The 26,120-nt window shown below is 48.8% G+C and overlaps 1 protein-coding gene and 1 long non-coding RNA gene across 2 annotated transcripts; one reads left to right on the top strand and one right to left on the bottom strand.

Moving 5' to 3' along the window:
• Nucleotides 1-2,810: 2,810 nt before the first annotated feature.
• On the bottom strand, nucleotides 2,811-12,407 carry LOC139080998 (uncharacterized). Its single transcript, XR_011535922.1, has 2 exons — nucleotides 12,270-12,407; nucleotides 2,811-3,307 (listed from the first exon to the last, which is right to left on the bottom strand). It is a non-coding gene; the product is annotated as an uncharacterized lncRNA (long non-coding RNA).
• Nucleotides 12,408-22,495: 10,088 nt separating this feature from the next.
• CXCR3 (C-X-C motif chemokine receptor 3) lies at nucleotides 22,496-25,421 on the top strand. The gene is made up of 2 exons (XM_070604124.1): nucleotides 22,496-22,864; nucleotides 23,861-25,421. Exons 1-2 carry the CDS (start codon nucleotides 22,853-22,855, stop codon nucleotides 24,956-24,958), a joined length of 1,110 nt encoding a protein of 369 aa, XP_070460225.1. The 5' UTR covers nucleotides 22,496-22,852; the 3' UTR covers nucleotides 24,959-25,421.
• Nucleotides 25,422-26,120: the final 699 nt, after the last annotated feature.

Here is a 26,120-nt window from a genome sequence, read left to right as displayed (position 1 = left end):
ATACCAGCTGCAAACAAAGACAGTTTTACTTCTTCCTTTCCTATTTGGATGCCTTTTATTTCTTTGTCATACATACCTGCTTATTCTGGCTAGGACCTCCAGTACTATATTGAATAAGAGTGGTGAGAGTGGGCACCCTTGTCTTGTTCCTCATCTTACAGGAAAAGTTTTCAACCTTTCACCATTGAGTACGATGTTGGCCATGGGTTTTTTATCATGAAAGGATGTTCTATTTTATCAGATGCTTTTTCTCCATCTATTGAGATGATCATATGATTTTTTATCTCTCACTCTTTTAATGTGGTATATCACATTTATTGATTTGCATATGTTGAACCATTCTTGCATGCCACTTGGATAAATCCCACTTGGTCATGTTATATAATCCTTTTAATGTGCTGCTGAGTCAGGTTTGCTAATAGTTTGTTGGAAATTTTTGCATCTATATTCATCAGGGATATTGGTCTATAGTTTTCTTTTCTTGTAGTGTCCTTATTTGGTTTTGGTATCAGAGTAAAGCTGACCTCATAAAATGAGTTTAGAAGTGTTCCCTCCTCTTCAATTTTTTGGAACAGTTTGAGAAGTATTTGCATTAATTCTTCTCTAAACGTTTGGTAGAGTTCACCAGTGAAGCTGTCTGATTCTGGGGTTTTCCATGTTGGGAGGGTTTTCGTTACGAATTCAATCCTTTTACTCACTATTGGTCTGTTCAGATTTTCTACTTCTTCATGATTCAGTCTTGGTAGGTTGTATGTTTTTAAGAATTTATTCATTTCTTCTAGGTTATCCAATTTGTTGGTATATAATTGTTCATAGTAGTCTTCTATCCTACGTATTTCTGTAGTATCAGTTGTAATGTCCCCTTTCCATTTCTGATTTTGAGTCCTCTCTCTTTTTTTCTTAGTCTAGCTAAAGGTTTGTCAATTTCATGTATCTTTTTGAAAAGACAGCTCTTCATTTTGTTGATCTTTACTACTGTTTTTCCAGTCTCTGTTTCATTTTTTTCTGCTCTGACCTTTATTATTTCCTTCCTTCTTCTAACTTTGGGCTTAATTTGTTCTCCTTTTTCTAGTTCCCTGAGGTGTAAAGTTAGGTGAGTGTATTTTTTTTCTAGATCTTTCTAATTTCTTAATATATGCATTTCTCTATGAAGTTCCCTCTCAGAACTGCTTTTGTAGCATCTCATAGGTTTTGGTATGTTGTGTTTTCATTTCACTAGTTTCAAGATTTTTTTAAATTTCTTTTTGATTCCTTCTTTGACTCATTGGTTGTCCAGGAGTGTGTTGTTTAGTTTCCACATATTTGTAGATTTTCCAGCTTTCCTCTTGTAGTTGATTTCTAGTTTCATACCATTGTGGTTATAAAAGGGACTTGGTATGATTTCAATCTTAAATTTGCTAAGACTTGTTTTGTGTCCTATCATATGATCTATCCTAGAGAACATTCCGTACACACTTGAGAAGAATGTGTAGTCTGTTGCCATTGGATGGAATGTTCTAAATATGTCTGTTAGGTCCATTTGGTCTAAAGTATGTTTCAATTCCAACATTTCCTTGTTGACTTTCTTTCTGTATGATCTATCCATTGCTGAAAGTGGGGTATTGACGTCCCCTACTATTATTGTAGTGTTGTCTATTTATCCCTTCAGATCTATTAGTATTTGCTCAATATATTTAGGTGCTCCAATGGTGGGTGTGTATACATTTACAATTGTTCTATCATCTTGATGATTTGACCCCTTTATCATTATATAATGGCTTTCTTTGTCTATCATTGTCATTTTTGGCTTAAAGTCTATTTTGGCTGAGTACGGCTACTCCCACTTTCTTTTATTTTCTATTTGCATGTAATATCTTTTTCAATCCCTTCACTTTGAGCCGATGTGTGTCCTTAAAACTGAAGCAAGTCTCTTGTCAGCAGCATATGGTTGGGTTTTGGTTTCTTATCTATCCAGCTAGTCTGTCCCTTTTGATTGGTGAATTCAGTCCACTTATATTTAGATTAATTATTAATATTTAAGGACCTACTAATGCCATCTTATTGATTGCTTTCTGGTTGTTTTGTATTTCCGTCATTCTTTTTTCCCTCTGTTTTTGCCTATCTTTGTAAATGGTGATTTTCTGTGGTGGTGTGTTCTGTTTCCCCCTTTCTTATCTTTTGTAAATCTACTCTCCATTTTTGCTTTGTGGCTACCATGAGGCTAACATAAACATCGCATAGATAAAACCATCCATTTTATGCTGATAACCACTTATCTTCAATTGCCTACAAAGTCTGCACCCTTTTATCCCCCTTTTATAATTTTTATGTTACAATTGACCTCTTTTTATATTGTGTATCCATTAACAAATTATTATAGCTCTAGTTATTTTTAATACTTTCTCCTTTAACCTTTATATTACAGGTAAGTGATTAACACACCACCTTATTATTGTATCAGAGTATTCTGAATTTGACTATATACTTACCTTTACCAGTGTGTTACATATTTTTATATGTTTTCATATTACTAATTAGCATCCCTTCATTTCATCTTGAAGACCTCTTTTCAGCATTTCTTGAAAGGCAGGTCTAGTGGTGATTAACTCCCTCAGGTTTTGTTTGTTTATTTGTTTGTTTGGCAAAGTCTTCATCTCTCCTTCATTTCTGAAAGACATCTTTGCTGGGCAAGGTATTCTTGGTTTTTTCTGTCAGCACTTTGAGTATATCATTGTATTCTCTCCTGGCCCGCAAGGTTTCTGCTAAGAAATCCTGATAGCCTTATTGGGGTTCCCTTATATGTGGGGAATTTTTTTCTCTTGTGCTTTAAATTTTTCTGTTTTTCTTTGATGTGAGACAGTTTTATTATAATGTGTCTTGGAGAAGATTGTTTGGGTTGAAATTTAGGATGACCCATTAGCTTCATGAACTTGGATGTCCAAATCTCTCCCCAGATTTGGGAAGTTCTCAGCTGTTATTTCTTTAAAGAAGCTTTTTGCCCCTTTTCCCCTTTGTTCTCTTTCTGGGACTCCAATAATGCACAGGTTGTTTCTTTTAATGCTATCCCGTAATTCACACAGGCTTTCTTCACTCTTTTTCCTTCTTTTTTCTTTTTGCCCCTCTGACTGGATAATTTCCAATGATCTGTCTTCTATATAGGTCACTAATTCTTTCTTCTGCTTTGTTGAATCTGCTATTGAAACTGTCTATTAAATTTTTCAGTTTAGTCATTGTATCCTTCAACTCTGTGACATCTGGGGGTTTTTATGGTTTTTATTTCTTTGTTGAACGTCTCATTTTGTCCATTTGTTCAGGAAAAGGAAGTGATCTGGAGAGAGATAAATTGTATTTTTAATACTATGAATTTGAGGCATGTATGAGATAGCAAAGTATAGGTGTCCAGTAAGCGATTAGAAGCAAAAATCTCGAACTCTGGAGAGTTTTCTCCAGAGAGGTGGGAGCTGGGGGTATCGATTTGGGAGTTTTCTGCTTAGAGATAGTGGTTGAAACCAGGGGTCAACTACAGCCCACAGACCAAATCAAACCCACAACCTGTTTTGTAGAGCTTGTGAGCTAAAAACAGTTTTTACATTAAGTGTTTATATAAGTACTTACATAATTGCCTTGATTTTGCCTCTTGGCCCACAAAGCTGAAAATATTTACTCTCTGACCTTTAAGAAAACGTCTACCAACCCCCAGTTGAAACCACGAGAGCAGAGGTGCTCACCAAGTGAGTGGTGTCAAGGGAAGCACGTCGTGGGTAAGGAAGAAAACAGACAGAGGAAAAACCATAATAAAGCAGCAATGAAGATCAAGGAGGGAGAGTGCTTTAGAAGACAACTAGGCCAAAGTGCCAAGAGCTTTCTGAAGAATGGCGACAGCCATCTGAGTTTGGCAGCTAGGAGACTGTTAGTGGTCATTAGGTTGGCAACCAGATAGAGTGGTGGAAGCAGAAGTCAGATTGTAAGGGATTAACGAGTAGGTGATGAGTAGGTGGGGAGCACATATAGACTATTTTTTGAAGAAGTTTAATGTTGGGATGGATTGGCATAGAGTGATATCTGGAGTAAAAGGCCGAGAAGGTGGTTTCAGAATGGAGGAGATCTGAGTTTGTTATATGATGAGGGGGAGGAGATATAGAAAGAACAACTGAAGAGGCAAATGATATAAGGGATCATTGTTGGAGCATGGCCTGACAGAGGTGCTCTGGGGTCGAAGCCAGGGCGCCCATCAGAGGAGACTGTAGGCAAGGAAGAGGACGATTCTTCCTCAGCCATGGCAAGAGGAAGTCAGGGAGAGGCAGACAGACTTTCTGGTGATGAGGATGCTCCCATAGCATAGGAAGAAAAGACTTTTTCTCCCGCAAACATGGACATTTGGAAGCTAAAACAGTAAGCTGAGGGTTATCCAGACTCAGAAGTCACCCCAAGAAAGGGACTGTGGAAATGGAAGGTGGCAGTGAGAGCATGGGGACGTGGTTAGCCATGGGGTTCTAGCTTTGCAGAGAGGTAACTGAGACCAGACCAAGGTGGTCTGGGAGAATGAGAATGGCTTGAGGAGCTAGAAGCCAAGAGGAAGACAGAGTGACTTTGGTGGAAGGAAGAGAACTGAAAGAACCAGAGCTTATACTCAGAAAAAGAGGATTTTCCCAGTTTGAAATCTTGAAAATGAAACTTTGGTTAAGTGAAGAAGGCATCCAAGGTGTGATCAAATGTGTGGGAGGCTGAATAAGAGTAGAGATAGAAATTACTGAAATAGAAAGGAACAGTTATATGGTCTCATTTATTCCTTATCACATGTCTAGGAAATAGAAGATGAAGAAACTGAGGCACTGAGAGGTTAAGTAGCCAGTCCAAAGTCATGCAGCTAGGAAATGGCAGAGCTGGGATTTGAACCCAGATCTCTGACTTCAATATCCAGTTGACCACGTCATGGAACAGACATGGTGCTTTTCTGTCACTGGGGATAGAGCAAAAGAGGTGACATGGAGAGAGGAGGACAATGTCCTGCAGGTGAAGGCAGAATTAAGCGCGAAGTTAGTTTGAATAGTGTAAAAGGAGTAAGGAGGGTTTCATCTGTATGAACCAGGTTCTTAAATTAGGAACTTAATTTTTTATATCTTTTTTTCTGGGCCACTTTTAACTAAAGTGGTTCTTTGGAGGTTATCAGTGTGCAGCACATGGCAATTTGTAGAGCACTTTCACTTCATCTCTCAGTACCTTCATGACAGTCTCTGAGGGGAGCTGTTATTATTATGCTCATTTTACTGAGAAGAAACAGAAGCCCATAATCACACAGGAAGTAACAGATACAGGTGTGCAATCCAGATATTGTTTTCTTCTGTTTAGCCATCTAGTAAAGGTAGAATTTACCGCCCCCCAGCATCCCTCTGATGCTGAAGAAATTTCTAATTCTAGCACTTTCAGCCTGAGGCGACTGAGCCAGAAGAGGCGGTCTGAGAGAATGAGGAGACCCACGTGCCTGAAACCATATCCTTGGAGAAGACTATTGAGAATCTTACAAAGTGGCAGAAATATAGAGATAACAAACATAGCCTGTACCTTCAAAGAACTCATCAGTGGAGGAGAAAGAATTGTTTTTAAAATTACAATCCAATATGCTACTTTCTCTTCTATCCTGGGGCACGCTGTATTGTGGGAGCCCAAAGGAGAAGCGACTACTACTGCCTGGGCGCTTAAGGCCAGCTGCTGAAAAGAAGAGCTTCCTGAGGGACGAGGAGGCAATTGAGTTAGGACAGAGCAGATGAAACAGCACGCGCAGAGGCACAGAAAGGAGCCTGTTGACAGGTTTGGTGAACAGACTTTGCAGCATGCTTGGAAATTGGGGTCATTGTTAAGGAACCAGGTCATGGGGCCTTGTGTGGCAAGCTCAGAGCATCGGCCTATATGCAGAGGGCAGTGGAGAAGAGCATTGTAGAGTTTTCAATGATGATGAGTTTTTGATGATTAGGTTTGTATTCTGAGCAGTCTTTCCATAGAGAGACAAGACTGGGCAAAAGAAAATCAGATAGGAGGGGCTGGCCCGGTGGCACAGTGGTTAAGTTTGCACATTCCGCTTTGGTGGCCCGGGGTTCGCTGGTTTGGATCCCGGGTGCGGACGTGGCACCGCTTGACAAGCCATGCTGTGGTAGGCGTCCCACATATAAAGTAGAGGAAGATGGGCACGGATGTTAGCTCAGGACCAGTGTTCCTCAGTAAAAAGAGGAGGATTGGCAGCAGATGTTAGCTCAAGGCTAATCTTCCTCAAAAAAAAAACAAAAAAAGAAAGAAAAAAAGAGAAAATCAGATAGGAGGCTGTCCCAGTGGGCCAGGTGGGAGGTGCCAGCTTGATCCCTGGGAGGAAGGCTAGAGAGGAAGAAACCTACTTGAGAACATCCTTGTACATATATTTTTGAGCACTTACGCTGTTGGGGTTGCTGAATCATAGAAGATGCACCTATTTACTAGATCCTGCCCAATTGCTCTCCCAAAAAGCTGGCCAATTTATGTAGGTGATGTTCTTTAGATCACCCCAACTATTTTCCATTCTGTCTTCCTATCATGCTATTTCATATAAACTGCCCCATGAAGGAGATCACATTCTCTGATTGTGGATAAAGAAAATCAAAACTTCATTTTAAGCAATTTCCCATGTAACCTCAGGGCTCCCTTCTGCCTTCTCTCCCACTGTGCCCAAGCTCCTCAGCAGATTGAAGGGTGTGTTTCTTCCTTGTGATCAGTCCCAGACCATAAATCTAGGTATCCAATAAATATTGCCTCTCTTTATTGTTTTATAAATCAACTTAATTTCAATTCTGCACCCCATCTCGGCAGTGTTGGGGAAATCTACCTGAGTCATTCTTGCCTCTCCTGCCTCCCTGAGATCAAGACTGGGTCTTGGAACTTTCCACAGTGCCAGACATCTTAGAGAACCCCATCTGGTCATCAGTTGTCTGTAGTATGTAAGTTTCCACCAGGCCATTCATTGTCCCCTGTCCATTGCTGCTTCTGTGGGAAGCTGAGATCTGCCAGACAGCTGGGAGCCCTAGTGTTTTGGATGAACCAGGGGGGGCACTCCACTCTGGAATTACCAGCTTCTCAGAGCATCACTAGGAAGCAAGGACCCATCACCAGGGACCCGCAGTCCTCTCTGTCCTCCCTCTACCAGGCTACATACCTCCCCTGAGGCAGCGAAGTGCAGAGCAGGCTTCACTTTGGTGGGGTGTGGGGAGAAAGAGGAAAATACAACCTTCAGCCTATGGCATCTAAAGGGATGAGCTGATTAGCTGCTGAGTGGGTTTATTAAAACTGATACAATATCAAAGTAAAGCAATATTAGAGCTTACGGTTAAAAAAATAATTTGGAAATGCCAACATACAATCTAACCTTAAAACACTTAAATGGGGCCTCAGCCCCACAATCATGTACTCATAGGCCATCTCCCAGGCAATGTTGACACTTTTGCTCCTAGGGTGGAGACCCTCTTCTTCCTAGGCCTGTGTGGTAGGTAGAATAATTCCTCCCACTCCCAAAGATGGCCATGCCCTGATCCTCAGAACTGATGAATATGTTATATTACATATCAAAGGGTAACTAAAGTTTGCAGACAGAATTAAGGTTGCTAATCAGCTGACTCTGAGTTGGGGTGAGTCTCCTGAATTATCTGGGTGAGCCAGTGTCATCACAAGTGTCCTTATAAGTGGAAGAGAGAGATAGAGTGAAAGAACCAGAGATACGACAGCCTGAGAAGGACTCAGCCTGGTGTTGCCAGCTTTGAAGATGGAAGAAGGGATCATGAGTCAAGGAAGGCAGGCAGTGTCCAGAAGGTGGAAAAGGCAAGGAAACAGATTTTCCCCTAGAGCCTCCAGAAGGAATGTAGTCCTGCCAGCACCTTGAGTTTAGTCCAGTGAGACCCCATTTCAGACTCCTGACCTCCAGAACTGTACGATAATGAATTTGTGTTGTTTAAGCCACTAAGTTTGTCATAGTTTGTTACAGCAGCAATAGGGAATGAATACAGCCTGACAGAGGAAAATAATGCTTTTTAATTTTCTGCCGTTGTTTCCAGTGTAACTGTTTCCATCCTAGGGCACGAAGGTAGCAGTGGGCATGGCTGGTATCATGTTTGCTCCTCTGCCTAGGGTGCTGAAGGGTGGGGTTAGAACAAATGGCCCACTTCTGGCCCTGGCCACATGGCTCTTAGAAATCAACATCTCCCCTCGCCCTCCAATCCACCTAAAAGCCAAGTCTTGACTAGAGACGAGTGCTGACAGCTGCTGGATCTACAAACAGGTCTTCCTTTCAGGCACATGGCAGGATAGCACTTCCTGTCCCCACTGAAGTTAGGTGTGGCCATGTGGCTTGCCTTGGCCAATGAAGCTTTAGGAGACAGTGTGCAATTCAGCTTGTTTTCATCCCACTGCTGTGGTGACCATGAGAGCACGTGCCCAGATAGAGCCACCATCAGCCTGGGTCCTTGAGTGACTACAGTAAGCCAAGCCCTCGTCAACCTATGTTGCACATCTCATGTAAGTGGGAAATAAAGTTCTGTTTGGTTAACCCTCTGAGGTTTGGGTTTTTTTTGTTATCACAGCATAGCCTAGTCTAGCCTGCATTGGCAAACCTGGATCTCATCAGGAGCTCTCTCTTCTAGTCAACCTCTCTACTCAAGTGGCCACAAAAGATGGAGCCTGAGCCTTCCTCAATTCAGGCACAAATTTGTGCAACATGGACTCTGGCCCCAGCCTTATGCTCTTTGCCCTCACTTGACTCCAACTGACCTCTGCTTTCCATGGTCTGCTGTGGGATACTGTTATCAGTGAGGATGCTTTGGGCTGCAAGTAAAACATGTAGGTGATAGGGATTTTTATTATCTCACTTCATAGATCCAGAGTGGTCCCAGGGTTTATTCAGGAGCACAAAGACTTTATCAAGGACCCCAGACTTTTTCTATCCTCCTGGTTTGCTAAGCATGTTGACGTTTGTCCTCAGATTTGTCACATCATAGCTGTGAGATGGCTGCTTCGTATAACCATGTCCAAAGACAAGAAACTAGAGGGGGAACACTCCTCATCTATTTCTCTTTTCAAGACAGGGAACCCTAGGAAGCCCTCCAGCTGATTTCCCCTTATGTATCATGGTCCAGAACTCAGCCATCATATATGGCTACTCCTACATGCAAGAGAGGCTGGGAAAGTGAGTACCTGGCATTTCCAACCTCTGCTGTGAGAGAAAGGCTCTTCAAGTGAGAAAGAGGGGGAGGGGCATGTCTGTCAGGCAGACAACCAACAGAGTCTGCCAGCACCACCATCTGCCCAAGCTTCAGCCTGCTTCTCCGCAGGAGCGTCTTCAGCTGGACACCCACTCCCTCCCGCACCAACTGTGACACTTGGATTCATTCTGAGTTGTGGGTTTGCTGCTTCTGCTCCTTCCCACACTCCTGGCGAGATGATCTCCTAGGTTGTGGCAAAACTGAAATAAGAAATGGAGTGTGACTTGTGGCTGAAATACCACTTGAAGGTTTACTGCCAGTCCTCAGCGAATGTTGGTTCCTCTAACTTTTGCGTTTGTTGCAGAGGATGGCATTCCTTAGAGGCAGGCAGGAAAGATGAGGTTGGCTTCAGTAGTTTTCCTACGCACTTAGATGCAAAGGAGTTTTCAAAAGTGTTATGCAAAGCTTTGGGGAGGTGCGTGCTTTCTGCATGTCTGGTAGCAGCAGGGGGCGGATGGAAGAAGTGAGGGCCATACAGCTCGTAAGAAACTTGCTTCTCAGACCTAGCCTGGACAGAAAATTCCAGGCAGAAACTTGCTGGTCTCTTTCTCCCTCCAGCTCCTCCTGGGGGCTGTAGGATTGGGGCTTGTTCAAGAATAAGCGTGCCCTATGGAAGGCCAATGTGTCAGGAAATCCTAGGAGGCAGGATACAGACTAGGAAAGGAGAAAGACCTCAACATTTTGCCTTTGGTCAGACGCAGGCACAAATGTTAACCCAAGCAGAGGAGCCCAGCCATCTGGCCCTTGGGGCTTGTGCAAGATAAAGAGAAGGCTTTCTGCATGAGAGTCTTTACTAAGTGGCCCCATTCCAATTCCCAGAGGGTAGCTAGGGAAGTGGGAGGTAGAAGGGTGGAAAGCAAGACAACTGCTTCTTTGGAGGCCACCTGGCTCAGCTGATGAGTAGGATTTATATCAAGCCAGCATTTGAATCCTGGCCCTGCCACTTATTTTCTGTGTGATCCTTTCTTAACCTCACTTTCCTCTCCTGCAGAACAATAATCCCGGTCCATGGCAACATTATTCACAATAGCCAAAATGTGGAAACAACCCAAATGTCCATCGATGGATGAATGGATAAATAAAATGTAGTGTAGCCATACACGGGAATAATATTCAGCCTTAAAGAGGAAGAAAATCCTACCACAGGCTACAACGTGAATGAATCTTGAAGACATTACGCGAAGTGAAATAAACCAGTCACAAAAGGACAAATACTGTACAATTCCGCTTGTATGAGGTACTTAGAATAGTCAAATGCATAGAAACAGAAAGTAGAAGGGTGGTTGCCAGGGGCTCGGGGAGAGGGGAAGGGGAGTTAGTGTTTAGTGGGTGCAAAGTTTCAGTTGAGGAAGATGAAAAAAGTTCTGGAGATGGATGGTGGAGATTCACAGAATTGTGAATATACTTAATGCCACTGAACTAGACACTTAAAAATGATTAAGATGGTCAACTTTAAGTTATGTGTATTTTGCCACAATTTTTAAAAATTGCATGCCAGCTGCCAAAGTAAAAGCACTTACGTGAAAATAATGTGTCTAAATTAAATGACTCAAAACAAAGAGGCTGATCTCAGGTGGACAGACAGTTCCTACTCCACCCCATAATTATGGGGGGAGAAGGCTGAGAGTCAGATACAAAATGTAATAAATAGTATATTCTTCCTGATATTTATAATTATTCAAAATAATCTAGAACTTTAAAGTTTACAAAAAGCAGCTTCAGAGCCATCATCCTATTTTATCCTTACAATATACTGAAATGATTTGGGATTTTGAAGGTAAATGTGATATTCTATGTATGAAAAATACATCGCCTATCATAAAAATGTGCCTATGATTCCTTGTCCAAAAAAATGGTTAAAATGGGGGCCAGCCCTGTGGCCGAGTGGTTAAGTTTGCGTGCTCTGCTTCCAGGGTTTCGCTGGTTCAGATCCTGGGCGCGGACATGGCGCCGCTCATCAAGCCACAGTGAGGCGGCATCCCACATGCCACAACTAGAAGGACCCACAACTAAAAATATACAACTATGTACCAGGGGGCTTTGGGGAGAAAAAGGAAAAAATAAAATCTTAAAAAAATACTGTATAAAAAATGGTTAAAATGGCAAGTTTTATGTTACATATATTTTACTAAAATTTTTTAAATGAGAAAAAAATAACAATAATGCCTGCCTGGCTTCTCTCCCCGGGGAGCTGGGAGTCTTAGGGGATAGTAGACAGGAAAGCCCTGGATAAGACAACAGCAGAGAAAGGAAGGAGTATTCCTTTCCGGAGCCCCAACCTCAAAAAGGTTTAGCCCCTCCTTTGTGAGTCTCATACCAGTTAGCCTGACCCTCACACATACGTTTACTACCTTGGCACCCAAACCATTTGGCCCATCCTGATGGCCAACTTCTCTTTCAGAGAGCCAGCAGAGTTGCTGCAGACCCCACTCCGGCATCAGCAGTCACGGCAGCGCTGCCCCATCCTGCTGGGCCAGAAGGGAGGAGAGGCCATTGACCACCGGGCCCAGACCAAGGGCTTTCCCTTTTTTTCTTTATTAATTAAACGCCACGTTCTCTTTCTTCCTGGCAACTCTTTGCAGCTCTCTGCTGGTTCCCTATGTCCCCCCAGCCCTGGCCCTGTAGCCTCCATCTGGGGGGTGAGGCCCTTGAACATCAGTGGCTCCAGCGATGCTTTCTGCTTTCTCTCTGCGTCTCATATTTGCTAAGCATCCCCCCATGCCACCCTCGGAGGCAGCCGGTGCTCCTGGCACTTTCACATTCGTTATTATCTCACAGAGAAGGTCAAGGTTAATTATTGATGTCAGCATTCTGAACTTTGTTACTACTCTTAAAGATAATATTCATTAACACTTGTATTTTGAAATTCTCATTGCCTCAACACTAGTGGTGTTCCACTCTTGCTATACATTACAATTACCTAGAGAGCTCTTGAAAACCACCCATACCAGACACCCTCCTCGGCCTAATTAAACGAGAAGCACAGCGCAGTCATTACTTTCCATCAGGGGTAATTACCTCTCCACGTCTTTGTACACAGTGGGTCCCAGTCCTTGACACACAAAACAAATCAGCAGAAGAGCTTGGTCAGTATCCAGCCCCATCCCTCGCATCCTGAGGAGGGCTTGGCAGTTGCAGTATGCTTTTAAATTTTCAACAAGTTGTTTCTTCCTGTATTCTACTTCCCTCTCCACCCCCATTCTTTCTGAAAGCCCATTTTTCTCAAGTCACCGCTTCTCAAAATATACTCTATAGTGATAGTAGGGGAGTTGTGGAAAATAGGGGAGTTAGTGACTGTGGTTGGCTAATAATGGCTCCCAAAGATCTGTCCAGTCCTAGGCCCCGGAACCTGTCAATGTTATCTTATTTAGAAATGGGGTCTTTATGGATGTAATTAAGTTAAAGATCTTGAGATGAGGAAACTATCCTGGATTGGCTGGGTGGGCCCTAAATGCCAACACAAGTGTCCTTATAAGAGAGAGACAGAGGGAGACTAGAAACACAGAAGAGGGGGAGGCCATAGGAAGATGGAGGCAAAGATTGGCGTGATGTGATCAGGAGCCAAGGCATGCCGACCAGCAGCCGCCAGAAGCTGGAAGAGGCAAAGACCAGCTTCTCCCCTAGAGCCTCTGGAGGGAACGCGGCCCTGCCGACACCTTGATTTTGGACTTCTGGCCTCCAGAACTGTGAGAGAATGAACTTCTGTTGTTGTAAGCCACCCACTTTGCAGTAATTTGTTACGGCAGCCTTAGGAAGCCAATACAGTGACTAAATGAGTTTGGTGACTTGTCTTTATAGCAAAACTTCCCCCAAAGTTTCCCATGCTGCTGGGCATTGTTTCCCAAACACAGGCCCTGGTCACATGCTCCCTGAACACAGCTTGTGCTAGGTCACATGCTAGCCAGCAGCTATGACCCAAACTCACAGCGTTGGAGGTTGCTTGTGCACAAGACCGTTATGCATGAGAGAGAGCTTTATCTATACGTATATGTTTGTCATGTGTCTACCCTTTCAGACAGAACCTACTATCCACTCATTTATGAACTCATTCAGTAAATATTTCTGAGCACCTACTATGTGTCAGAAACTATTCAAAGCATTGGGGATATAGTGATTAAAAAAAACAAAATCATCTCTCTTATGAAAAGTATATTCAAGCTGCGATGAATGCCATGAGGAATATAAAATACGCTTAAGGGACAGGCAGGGATGGCAGGCTGCTTTGGAGTGGGTGTCAGAGAAGGCCAGGCATTTCACCAGGCGATTTGCCTAAATTAATCTCGTGTAATCCTCTCAACAACCATTTCATCCTTGTCGTGTGAGGTAGGTATTATCTCCACTTTGCAGATGAGGAAAATGAGGCTCAGAGAGGTGAAGTGATTTGCCCAAATCATATAGCTATTAAGTGGCCAATATGGGATTGAAGCTCAAGCCTGTCAGACACCAAACAAAGCCCATTTACTACTACCGTGCTACGTGGTTCTGTGCCCGGTCGGACTCCCATTGAGATCCTCCAGAGCCTGACTTGGCCTTGCTATTCTTGCTCAGTGATTCCCAGTGGAATGAATGTCTCCGAGGGTGAGAAGGCTGGAGGCAGGCGATCAGATGGCAAAGGATACTTGTAGTCAGAGACTTGCCCTGCAGAATTACTTCAAACTATTTCTATGTTTGGAAGGTAGGCAGAGGTACCGAAACTTCCTGCTTCCTCCCCTGGGTCTTCTTACCTCTCCTTTCTGTCCTGCCCCGTCACCTGGGGCCTTCAGGGCAGAGCTACAGGGTCTTTGTATGCCTTCATGGTCCTGAGCTGCACTTCTGAATCCTAGATGGTGGGTAGGACCCAGGCAGAGACCAGCCAGCCACTGGAAACTTGGGGTATGCTTGCAACGGCATATGGCCCAGTTTGGCTAGAATATAGGATGCACAAAGCAGAGGGAGAACCAGGCTGGGCAGGAGGCTGGGGCCAGATCATGGAAGGCCTTGAAGGCCAGGCCAGGCAAACAGCCTCCATTCTCTGGGCTGGTGTTTGCCAAAGTGTGTCCTACGGACAACGTGTTTTGGGATAGTAACAGCACTAACAAGAAGGGGTGCTTTGTGAGAAAGTAAAGGTTCCTTGTCAATAAGCTGGAGTTCAAAGAGCTAAACAGATCCCTTTTACCCCAGACTTCCCAGACCTGACATGAGGGCAGAGGGCAAGCCGGGGGGCCACAGCGGCTGCCGTCCTCGCGGCGAAGATGGATGGAGACCCAGTAGAGGCAACCTGGGCTGGGGGCGGCCAATCAGGGCTGTGGTTCCAGCTCTGAATCGCGTCACTCCCCCAGCCCCTCCGTGCCACCCCTACTGCCCCACTTCAGCTAACACTCTCCATCCCTCTAACTTGTCTCCCTACAGCCACCTGCCCCCAGACTGTCTCCCCTTTTCCAACTCTTTCCCTAACCTCACCACCCCCCTCCTCCTCACCCGTCCTATCCTGTGCCTCTTCATACGCAAGCGTCTCTCTAGCTATACGATGAGCTACAGTAATTTATAAGTATGATTTATAAGTAATTTATAACTACTCTGGGTAGTTATGTGAAAGTCTGCTATTCACTAGCAAATATGCTAAAAATTCATCTGAGTTCCACAGAGCGTTTGTCTTTAGCCATCCTCCAAAGAATCTAGAACTTTTTAAAATATCATTTGCTCTTTTTCTTTTCTTTTCTTTTCTCTTTTTAGACCCAGACAGGCTCAGCTTTGAGCTTTACCACATTGTTGGTTTCCATGGTAACCACCCCTAGTTCCGGACTCCTGCCCTTCATCTTCTGTCCTGGCGCCCACCTGTGGAATGCCTGAGGAGCTCCCTTGCTCCAGGAAGGGGCCCTGACTTGGTTTCCACCCCAGCCCCTGCCCTGGCTCAGCCACTCTGGACCATGGTTGCGGATTTGTATAGTGAACAGCACATCCCATCGCCAGGGCCACCCCATCAGGTTCCTCTGCTCCTCTTAAATTCACACATTGGCCTTTTCAAACCCAAAACAATAGAGCAGGGTGGTTAAGAGTGTAGACTTTGAAGCCAGACTGCTTGGTTTGAAATCCAGGCTCCGTCAGTTATTAGCTGTTTAACCGTGGGCAAGTTACATAACCTCTTCGAGTGTGTTTCTTCATCTTTAAACTAGAAACGAAAATCAAACCTATCTCAAAGGCTTGTTGTGAGGATGCTCACGTGTGAATGTGCTTCAAGCAGTACCGGCACATTGTGAGTGCCACGCTACTGATGACTAGCACCGTCGTTGCTGCCCATCTGTCAGATTAGTGACAGACATTTTGGCTGAGTCAGCAATTACTGTGGATTTCTGCGAGGGAGGACCTTGTGGGTATCACAAGGGCAAGCAAGTTTTCAATTTGGTGTCACCTCAAGCTCCTTTTAAGTCCTGACCCTCAGAAGCAAGGCCCAGCTTCTAGGCCCAGCCCGTCTGCACCCGCAGCTCAGAGTAGACAGCCCACCCAGCTGGAGTTTGCATCTGGAAGGACCCTCCCCCCCTTCACCCATGAAGACTTGGGCACTGGACTCAAAGTGGCATTTAGGCCCCACAGCCTGAGGCGTCAGCTCGTTAACCAGCTCCACAGCTCAGCCAGGGCTGCTGCTTGGGCTGTCCAGTCCAGGGCAGGCAGTACTGCAATACAAGTGAAGCTGCCCCTCGGGTGTGCCCAGTCCTGGGGAGACCTCAGCACCACAGTGAGGAGGTTAGCTAACAATTCATATGTAACACTGCGTGCCAGGCATGGTTCTGAGGACCCTTACACATACAGTGTACTGACCCTTTTCATTTGAGAGAGAAACCAAATCGCAGAGAGGTGAAATAACCTGTGCAAGGTCACACAACTAATAAATGGCAGAGCCAGGAATCCAACCCAGACAGCCTGCTCCAGAGTCCACGTGCTTATCTGCTCTGCCACATTGCCCCACATGGGGCCAGCTTGGCTCACGCTGGGCAAGCACCGATGCCTGTGTCTGTGCAGATGACCGTGACCCGTTGGAGAAATATGGGCTCAACACTAGCAGGAGGCGGGGCCTGGGTCATGGCAGCCCTGCACAGGACATGTGCACAAAGCCCCCAAGGCCGACACCACACTCTGGTGGGATTTAGGAAATTCATTTGGTGGGTTGAGGAATTTTTCCAGAAGGCCGGAGAGTCTAGGCAGGTAGAGTCTAGACCAGAGTCAGGCCCATCATCAAGGGGTCTTATGCAGGGTCCCGGGAGGGCAGCTTAAAGCACTACTGGGTACCCTTCAAGGTAAGGACCCAAAGACGGACACTACTCGGCAGCTTTTGCTGAGAGGAGTACCTTTGGGGTGGGCGCGTGGTTTCCAGGGTGTGCCTCATCCTCTGTGGGAGGCCGGCAGCAGACAAGAAGCCCAGCCCAGACTGCCTGCCCCTCAGGGAGAGCAGCCTTCCCGGCAGGGACCCCACCCAGCTTTGCAGACCCACTTCCATTTGGGAAAAAGAACTCTAGGCTCTCAGCTGGTGACGCCCTCTGAAGGACACAAGCCCCAATCCTTTCTATTCAGCCAGTCTGAGCCAAGGATGGGGTCACCTCGAGAGCCTCAGGCACAGCCTGTATTCTTTGAGGGGCCCTGAGTGGCTTGGAGAAGGAGCTCTTGGGCTGCTCACGCCTTCCACCTGGAGAGCAGGCAGCGCTTCCCTTCCTAGTTCAAAAGGCTGCAGGGGAAGTGGAGAGGAACTCAAGGCTGAGAGGTTGGAGGTCACCAAAGGGAAAAGGGGGGAAGCCCAGGAATCCAGAGGTAAAGTGTGGCTGGCTGGGAGGAGAGAAGGCGACTGAGCTGTGGGAAGAAGCAGGGCTTCCCGGGAAGGAGGCCAGAGGCCACTGCCAGGGAGCATTTGTTCCCAGGCAGCCTTGGCCCCACCTTCTTCTCACGAGGCCTCCAAGTGGATCCTGGGAATAGCATCGGGCACCAAACCCATCCTGCATGAGAGAGATTCTTTCAGTAACTTTTAACTTGGTATCATTTCAAACTTACAGAAAAGTTGCCAGAATAGTACAAAGAACTCCCCTGTACCCTTTCCCCATATCACCGATTATGAGCGTGGTGCCCCACTTGCTTTCTCCTTTGTGCATCCCCTCTCACTCTGCGTATTTGTTTTCCAAGTCACGTGGAAGTCAGCTGTCACAGCCCTTTACACCTAAATACCTCAAGGCGCATTTCCTACAAAGACATCCTCTTACATTGTCAAAGTTAGCAAAATAGCGTGGATATAAGGTTGTTACCTAATCCCCAGGCCGTATTCAAATTTCACCAACTGTCCCAGTTTTTCAGCTCAATTTTATTTTCCTTTTTGATGGCTTTTTAATCATACAGCTGATACGTGAATACAGTTTCTGTGTAAAACATTACAGACAAGGCCAAAGGAGTGCTCTTCGAGCACCACCCTCGATGCCAGTTCCTCAAACCTCCAAAGCCATCGTGGCGTAATGGGTAAGAGCATGGAGTCTCTGCCACTTGCTGGCTGTGCGGCTCTGAGCGAGTTCCTTAAACTTTCTGTGTTTCCATCATCTGTAAAATGGGGATGATAATAGTAATGATGTCATGGTTACTACATAGTTGTGGGTATTAAATGAATTCATCCCAATAAAGCTTTTAGAATAGTGCCTGGCACATAGTCAAGTAATCAATAAACGTCAGCTGTTCTTATCCTGCTGACCTCACTCCATGGGGCGACCCAAGGGAATGCAGGAAGCAAACGCCAGGCCTGCCAATGACTTCGTTGCAAATGGCGGCCAGCCAAGCAGCACAGGGGAACCGCCTCCACACATTCACTGTGGGAACCACTGGGACTCGAGACTCTGTCAAGGTCAGGCTTCCATAATCGGATCTTGGAGCCTCAGCAATGTTGCCACTCGCACCTCTGGAGAGTCTGGACAGGCCAGAGCTGAGGTGGAGTCCTAGGTACCAGGGGAATGGGAGCAGCTGCCTGCTGATCCCAGAGGTGGGGAATTTTCCTCGAGGCCAGGCCTTCAGGAGCTGGCCTGCGATGGAATGGAGACTTCTGGGAGCACCACAGGCTCGCCAGGCAGCATTGCAAAAGGGGTCTGGCACTCTGCAGATTTTTGCTTGGTCCTCCAGGCTCCTTGTCCTGGAAATCCTGGCCTTTCTTCTCCCCGGTAATTGGGGAGGAGCAGGACGAGAAGAACGGGGATGTGGGGAGGTTTACCAAAGCTCCCCGCATGGCACAAGCCCCGCTGGGGGAGCATCTGCCCTCCCACAACATGTGTGGCTGGGGCCACATGGTGAGTAAGGTGTGGCTCCTGAAAAAACGAGTCCTCTGGCAGCAGCGTGTTTGCAGGGGGCGGGGGCCTCAGCCCCTGGGGTCAGGATAGCGCAGTAGAAAGAAGCCTGGATAGGAATCTGGATAGAAACCCTACTGGCTGACCAGCCTGAGATAAGTCAATTGACCTCTCTGAACCTCCACCTCCATTCTGCAAAATGGGTATAGTAACCTCTGCCTCCCTGGGTGGCTGAAAGGTTTAAAAGAGATCATGTGTATGAAAGTCAGGGCTTGCTGAATGGAAGCTAGTTTCATTTAACAGTTCCCAGGCACTGCTGGGGACAGGATGGCAGGCAGGTCATTGTACTTGGTGGAGGGGCTTGGGTCCTGAACTACTCTCCAGCCCCCTCTACCCTCCTGCTCTCACACGTACCTTCTGTTCCAACTGGACTGACTGCCCCTGGGCTGACAGGCTCTTCCTTCCTTCCTTCCCTTGGCATCTGCTGTTCTGGCCTGAATTGCCTTGTCCCCCTTTGCCACCTGACAAATAGCAGCAACTTCCTCCTTCCCTGGTCCCCAAAAGAATGAGCGCCCCCATAGCTTGGGAACTCACCCTCATAGGCCTGGACTGCCTAGGCCCCAGCCCATGGCCCCAGCACCTAGAAAGGGCCTGCCTCCCACTCCCTGAGTAGCGCTCAGAGCTGTAGGAAGAGGAGAAGGCGGTCCCCAGTCCCTGGGCCTCCCTGTGAGTTAAGCTCTCCTTCTGTTGGGAAATTCAGGGCCAGCTTCTGCTGGAAGCCCAGCATCCCAGCACCGTCTAGGCTAGACCCACACACCCTTCCTGGGGCTAGAACAATTTTGTGTAAGAAAGCCTCTGCCCCAGCCGGGGCCACTGCCTGGGCCCCACAGGAAGCTGCTCCCCTGACAGCCTGGGGCTGGCGGCCGAGTCCAGGGCTTCTAGAGCAGGGTTCCCAGGGGCATTCTGAGGAGCTTCGAGAGAGGCTGTGAGGCAGCAGACACTGAGAAGGAGGAGGGGGAAATGGCCCCCTTCCCTGGCTGGCCTGACAGACAGCTGGGGAGGCTCTCCTTCCTGTGAGGTACTAGGCCCAGAGCTCAGACCCCGGAGCCTCCCATCTCCCCAAACCACAGCCTAGAGGTGTGAAAGAAATAAAAAAAAAACAGGGGGAGGGGTGGCAGAGAAGAGACAGGTGCACATTTCACACCTTGACCACAGGTGGGGCCCAAAGCAGCTTCGCTCTGACTAACTTCCTCCTCAAGCTTCCCCACTGGCTGTCCGGGAGGGCAGAAGCAGGAGTGCGCGTCTACCAGAACTCAGAGTGCAGGCGTCTGGCGAGGGGGGTCTCCCCAAGGGCTGGGCCCACTGACGACCTGGTCTAGGGGCTGCTTGGGATAGGAGAGGACCAAGTTAGAGGGCCAGACAAGGCCTTGGCTTGGCACCATGACACAGGCACCTTCCAAGGCATCTGAGCTGTGAAAGCCAAAGCCCAGCACAGACCTGCCATTCTGAGGCCTGGGAGGGGTTGGTTTGGAAAGTTACTGCAAGGGGAGGAAACTGCTGCTCACTGGGTAACTCCCCTGTGCCAGACACTTTCCACATGTATCGCTTGCAGTCCACAGAGCAATCCTATCACATGTATCCCTACTTTTCAGATGAGGAAGCTGAGGCCGAGACGTAAAATGATTTGCCTGAGATTACACAGCTGAGCAGCCAGAGGATTAGGCAGGGCCTAACCCTCCCAGCTAAGGCTAGGGGCAGCCCTTCTGGAAGACCTGCCGTCTGGCCAGGTTCATACCTGCGCGCCCCACAAGGCAGCACACTCTATCCCGGGGCCCCCCTGACATGAAAGGCTCCCACTGACTCTAGGTTGGTAGCCGACATCCCTCGCCCTCAGCATTCTCCACTGTGCTCCTATGAAGTGCTGGGCCCTGTGCCAGGCCCCTTCCAGCCTCGGTTATCTCAGTTCATCTTACAACAACCCTCCTGGGAGACCAGCTCAAAATGGTTATGTCATTTGTCCAAAGTCACACACCTCGAACAGGGTGGAGTCACGGCTAGGTCAGCCTTCAAGTTCAGCGTTCTTCCCACTGCATCACGGCCACGCCAGGAGCAGTGTGAGCAGCCCGCCCCACAGCCCAGGTTGGCCTCTCAGGATGGCCCAACTCAGAAAGGAAAGCTCTGTGCACCTTCCCAAGGCTCTGACCAGAGCTTCGCTCATTTCTCCTTCCCAGCAACCGGGGAAGTGGGGATCACTGTCCCCATGTGGCAAACGAGGAGACTGGGGCACAGGAAGGAGATCAGGGGTCCCTAAACTTTGAAATTTCACGTGGACCAGTAATATTCCAACATATATTTGGAGGACCTGCATTGGGTTGTCAACTTGTGCCAGCACAAGGTATTTCTAAAACTATCAGCTATTTTCACCATCATTTCACGAAGAAAAGATCCTTTCAATATCAAAAAGGGGATGAAGGACATAATTGCAGAATACAAGACCCTCCTTCAAGTTGAACGAATAGAGCTTCTCGTTGTCCTCATTGCTCTCACGCGTAGAAGCCCAGTGAGCAGAGACTCTCCGCGGACCAGCCCCGGGAAACCGTGAGCCGGCTGCCAGCCCTCTTCACTCCACCGGCAGTCACTCGCCAAGCCTACCCAGCCTAACTGCCGCGGCTTCTGGAATCCTCCCAGTCCCCTCCACTTGCAACGCTCCTGACCTCCTCCGGGCCCTTAGTTCCCCCTGGCCTGGACCCTGCAGGTGACAAGCTGTTTACAACAAGGATAGTCACACCTTCTGCCCACAGAAGGCAGGAAGGGCCTCACTGCCTCGAAAATGTGCATCTCGTCAATAACTTTGAAGTGAATTCCAGGCTTGAGCCGGGAGGCTCTGGTGAAGCGCTCTGGCTGAAAACTGGACCCCAAGGCCATGGGCTGGCACTGCCTCTGTCGCTCTGTCTGTCCTTTTCATCTACTGGGAGAGAGGGCAAGAGGAAACTGCCTGGGAGAAGCAAGTTAGGGACCGCCTTTCCCCACTGAAAACGAGAAGAGGGCAGAGGGGAAAGCCGAGGGCACGGGAGGGAGAGGAACTGTCACAGGGCAGCGGCCCTAAAGGGACTCTGGCTCTACAAATGCTGTTTACAGCCTTGCCTTAAATCGGGAGGCCTCCATACCCTTCCCCAACCCTGGCCCCCTTCTTGTCACCCCAGAAGCAACCGCTCTCGTGAATTTGTCATGTCTCCAGTGCCCGTTTTAAACTTCTACAACAAATAGCCGTATCCAAAACAAGATGGTATTGTTTTTTGTGTGTGGTTTTTAGAATTTACATAAGCGCCGTCAAACTATACACAATTTTCTGTAAGTTGCCTCTTCCACCATGTGGTCATTGGCTTTTCTAGATGCATCTATATTAAAATATATAGCTTTAGTTCATTTGTTTTCAACTGCATGAATATATCATAGTTTATCCAGTAAAAAAAAAACAAAAAACAAAAAACTGAAGACAATGTGATGGGAGGTAAAAGGAGAGTCAGAGAGCTGGAGTTCAAGCCCAGTGCCCACCCTTACTTGCCACAGCCGGTGAAGGCCTTGCCCCTCTCTGGATTAGCCATGAGGCTAGCCCCCCACCTCACAAGGGAGTCGTGTGGTTGGAGCGAGGCCGTGTCAGAGAAAGCGCCTAAAGCAACATCTAGCACACAGCGAGTTCGTCACTAGGAGTTCCCTTTCCCTGCCCCTGTTGATTAGCTGGGAGGGACAATAGGAAAGAACTAGATTTACTGTGATGGATTTCTTTAAAATATTTTAATGTTTTAAGAATGTTAATCCCCTATACAGATTTAACGCGTTCAGCGACCCGGTCTACAATCACGCAAACATCAACTCCAGCCCAGGGTGGATGAGCGCACATTCCGATTTCTCAAGCATTGACTGTACCAGTCAGGGCAGGCAGAGCAGCTCTTCCCTGGCAGCAGGGCTGTCCTTCACCCCCCAGTTGCTCTGCTTCTCCTTCAGCCCTCTCCCCTCAAAGGAGCGGCCCCGGCCCCTGCCCAGACCCCCCCCCCCCCACTTCCCGAGGCCCCAGCCTTTCTGGTCCCAGGCTTGTGGCTGGCTCCTCCAGAGCAGCTTTCCCACAGCCAGGGGAATGGGTGGGATAGGAACCCCGTGGCCTTGGTCTAGAGGTCTGGTGTAGATAACCCCATGGATGAGGCAGCTGCCGAGAACCCGTGAAACCCTCACTTCCTCTGTGCAGTGCAGGCTCCCAACCACAAGCACTAAAGCAGAGGGGCAGGCAGCACGCAGCCTGGCAGCCAGCGCACCAGCCCAGCCATGGTCCTTGAGGTAAGTGCTGCTGCCCAGCCAGGCCAGGCCACAGCTTGGGGTGGAGAGCTTGGGACACTAAGGGAATGTCAGGGCTGGCCCACGAGCCAGGGCCAGCAGAGGGTTGAGTGAGTAAGTAGAGAACGCAAGGATTGTGTGGAAGGAGCACTGCATGGGGAACTGGGAGCCCGGCTTGGCCACTGACTTATGAATGACCATGGGCGAGTCTCCTCCCCTCTCCGGCCCTGGTGCCTCATCAGCAAAACGCCTGCAGTGGAGCTCAGCCCTGGCGGCCTCCAAGGCTCCCTTCAGCTCTGACTTGAAACTTTGACTCTTCTGGGCTGGACCGAATCAGCACTGGGGTGGCCTGCAGCTCTGGGGTGGTTTGCGGGGGAAGGGGTGAGGAACATTTCTGCTGGAGCTTGGTGGGGGAGCCCCCAGTGGGCGGCAGGCCACAATGGAGGGGAGGGGAGGAACAGAGGGAGAAAGCGTGTGGGGCCCACAGTGATTTGTAGAGGAGCCCCGTGGGGGACAGGAAGTTGGGGTCCCCGGACAAGGGCTGAAGAGGGAGGAGGAGGGCCCGTGACTGGGAGAGTGGACTGTGGGGAGGCACCTGCGGAGGAAGGTGGTAGAACTAGGCGTGGCCGGGAACTGAGGCCGGCAGCCAAGCTGTGAAGGAAAAGCAAGGAGAGAGAGAAGCCGGGGTGGGGAGGGCTTTGGGCACAGGAGGGAAGCTCTTCCTTCGGCCCTCGATCCTGGGGCCAATGGGACGGCCCGGGAAGGCGAGACAGAAGTGGCCTTTGAGAAGGGAAGTTACCATCCCAGTGCCCAGGCTGGGTAGATGGCATTCAGGAGGCGTGGCCTTGGAAGAAAGGCGGGGACAGTTACAGGGTATGGCCCAGACCTCAGGGCCTGCCTTACAGAGGAGCAGCTCAGAGAAAGGCTCATCAGACTAAATCTCGAAGCCTGAGGCCTTTTAATGCGGTCCATTCCCTCCCTCACTCCCTCCCTCTGCAGATCACCGAACATCAAGTGTTCCAAGACTCTGAGCTTGCCTTCCTCCTGGAAAACTGCAGCTCTTCCTATGACTACCTAGGAGAAAATGAGAGTGACACCTGCTGCGCGTCCCCACCCTGCCCACAGGACTTCAGCCTGAACTTTGACAGGGCCTTCCTGCCGGCCCTCTACGGCCTCCTCTTTGTGCTGGGGCTGCTGGGCAACGGCGCTGTGGCGGCCGTGCTGCTGAGCCAGCGGGCCGCCCTGAGCAGCACCGACACTTTCCTGCTCCACCTGGCCGTGGCTGACGCACTGCTGGTGCTGACCCTCCCGCTCTGGGCAGTGGATGCTGCTGTCCAGTGGGTCTTCGGCTCTGGCCTCTGCAAAGTGGCAGGTGCCCTCTTCAACATCAACTTCTATGCAGGGGCCCTCCTACTGGCCTGCATCAGCTTTGATCGGTACCTGAGCATAGTGCATGCCACCCAACTCTACCGCCGGGGGCCCCCGACCCGCGTGGCCCTCACTTGTGTAGTTGTCTGGGGGCTCTGTCTGCTCTTTGCCCTCCCAGACTTCATCTTCCTGTCAGCCCACCGTGACGAGCGCCTCAATGCCACCCACTGCCAGTACAACTTCCCGCAGGTGGGTCGCACAGCTCTGCGCGTACTGCAGCTGGTTGCTGGTTTCCTGCTGCCCTTGCTGGTCATGGCCTACTGCTATGCCCGCATCCTGGCTGTGCTGCTGGTCTCCAGAGGCCAGCGGCGGCTGCGAGCCATGCGCCTAGTGGTGGTGGTAGTTGTGGCCTTTGCCCTCTGCTGGACCCCCTACTACCTGGTGATGCTGGTGGACACCCTCATGGACCTGGGGGCCTTGGCCCGCAACTGTGGCAGAGAAAGTCATGTGGATGTGGCCAAGTCTGTCACCTCAGGTCTAGGGTATATGCACTGCTGCCTCAACCCGCTGCTCTACGCCTTTGTGGGTGTCAAGTTCCGAGAGCGTATGTGGATGCTACTTATGCGCCTGGGCTGCCCTGACCAGAAAGGGCATCAACGGCAGCCACCATCTTGCCGCCGGGATTCATCCTGGTCTGAGACCACAGAGGCCTCCTACTCAGGCTTGTGAGGCTGGGATGGGGGCCATGCAGCCTGACTGCCCCCCCTCTTCCAGGCTCCTCCCTCCCTCTCCTGGAAGACTTGCTCCCCAGATGCACACTCCTGGGATTCCCCGGCAGCCCCAGCACTGCCCAGTCTCCCAGGAAGTCACCCTCCCAGCTCTGGGGGCTGCACCATTGCTCCTCCTTAGCTGCCAAGCCCCATTCTGCTGCTTCGTAAGTGGCTACCTTCAGGACCTTCTTACCTTGGCTGCCCGGAGCCCCACTGCCCTTCTAATCCAGTAATGGCCTTCCCCGTGTGCATGCAGCAGAAGGCAAACAGCATAGCAGAAGCTGCCCCTATGGGGCCTTGGCCCAGGCCTCCAGCTCAGCAGTGACTGTGGCTGTGGTCCCCAAGACCTCTGTATTTGCTCATGTTTATTTTTAAATAATACACTGCTTAAAACTTCTCAATAAACAAGATAATAGGGATCAGGGTGTGTTCGTGGTGCATCATTACAGCCAGCCCGGCCCAGGCTTGGGGACACGCTTCCTGCTTCTCCTTGCCTGGCCCTGGGTCTGTGCTGACCAGTGCCGCCTGTCTTGGTGCCTATGTCTAGCCTCCTCTCTGCCCTCCCGGGCACTCCTGTCTCTCACGGGGAAGCACTCAGGCACGTGGCTGCAGGGTAAGCAGTTACTCAACTGGCTGGCTGGACACTGTCTAGGCATAATTTAGGGAAGGGGCCTTCAGACATAAATAAGACCTAGTCACTGCACTCCAGAAGCTTAGGCCAGCAGGGACGATGTGGTAAGAAGTAATGATACCCAGCAGTCTGTGCCACGAGGCAAATGTGTGGCACGTAGACAGTGAAGCTGTCAGGCTCAGAGGTCTGTGGCTGGAGCCATTTGGGAAGGCTTCCCGAAGACAGAAATGAGCAGACCTTAAAGGGCAAGTAGTATTTCCAAGGGCAAAGAGAAGGAAAGATGGTATTTCCAGGCAGAGGGGAGGGCAGTCACAAAGATGGGAAGGCTGAAAACAGCAATGCTTATTGGAGGAATTCTAAGTGGTCCCAACCGGTAGGGCAAGGGTTGAAACTAAGTCTCCCAGTTAGTTCGGGATGAGGCGATGGTATCCTAGAGGCCAGTTAGAAGGCTGTGGTGGTTAGTCGGGTGAGAGGCGATGCAGGCTCTTAC

Source organism: Equus przewalskii, chromosome X (assembly GCF_037783145.1).
Source record: "Equus przewalskii isolate Varuska chromosome X, EquPr2, whole genome shotgun sequence".
NCBI lineage: Eukaryota > Metazoa > Chordata > Mammalia > Perissodactyla > Equidae > Equus > Equus przewalskii.
Note: the sequence above shows the minus strand (reverse complement) of the source record. Positions and strands in the feature narration are given on the sequence as shown.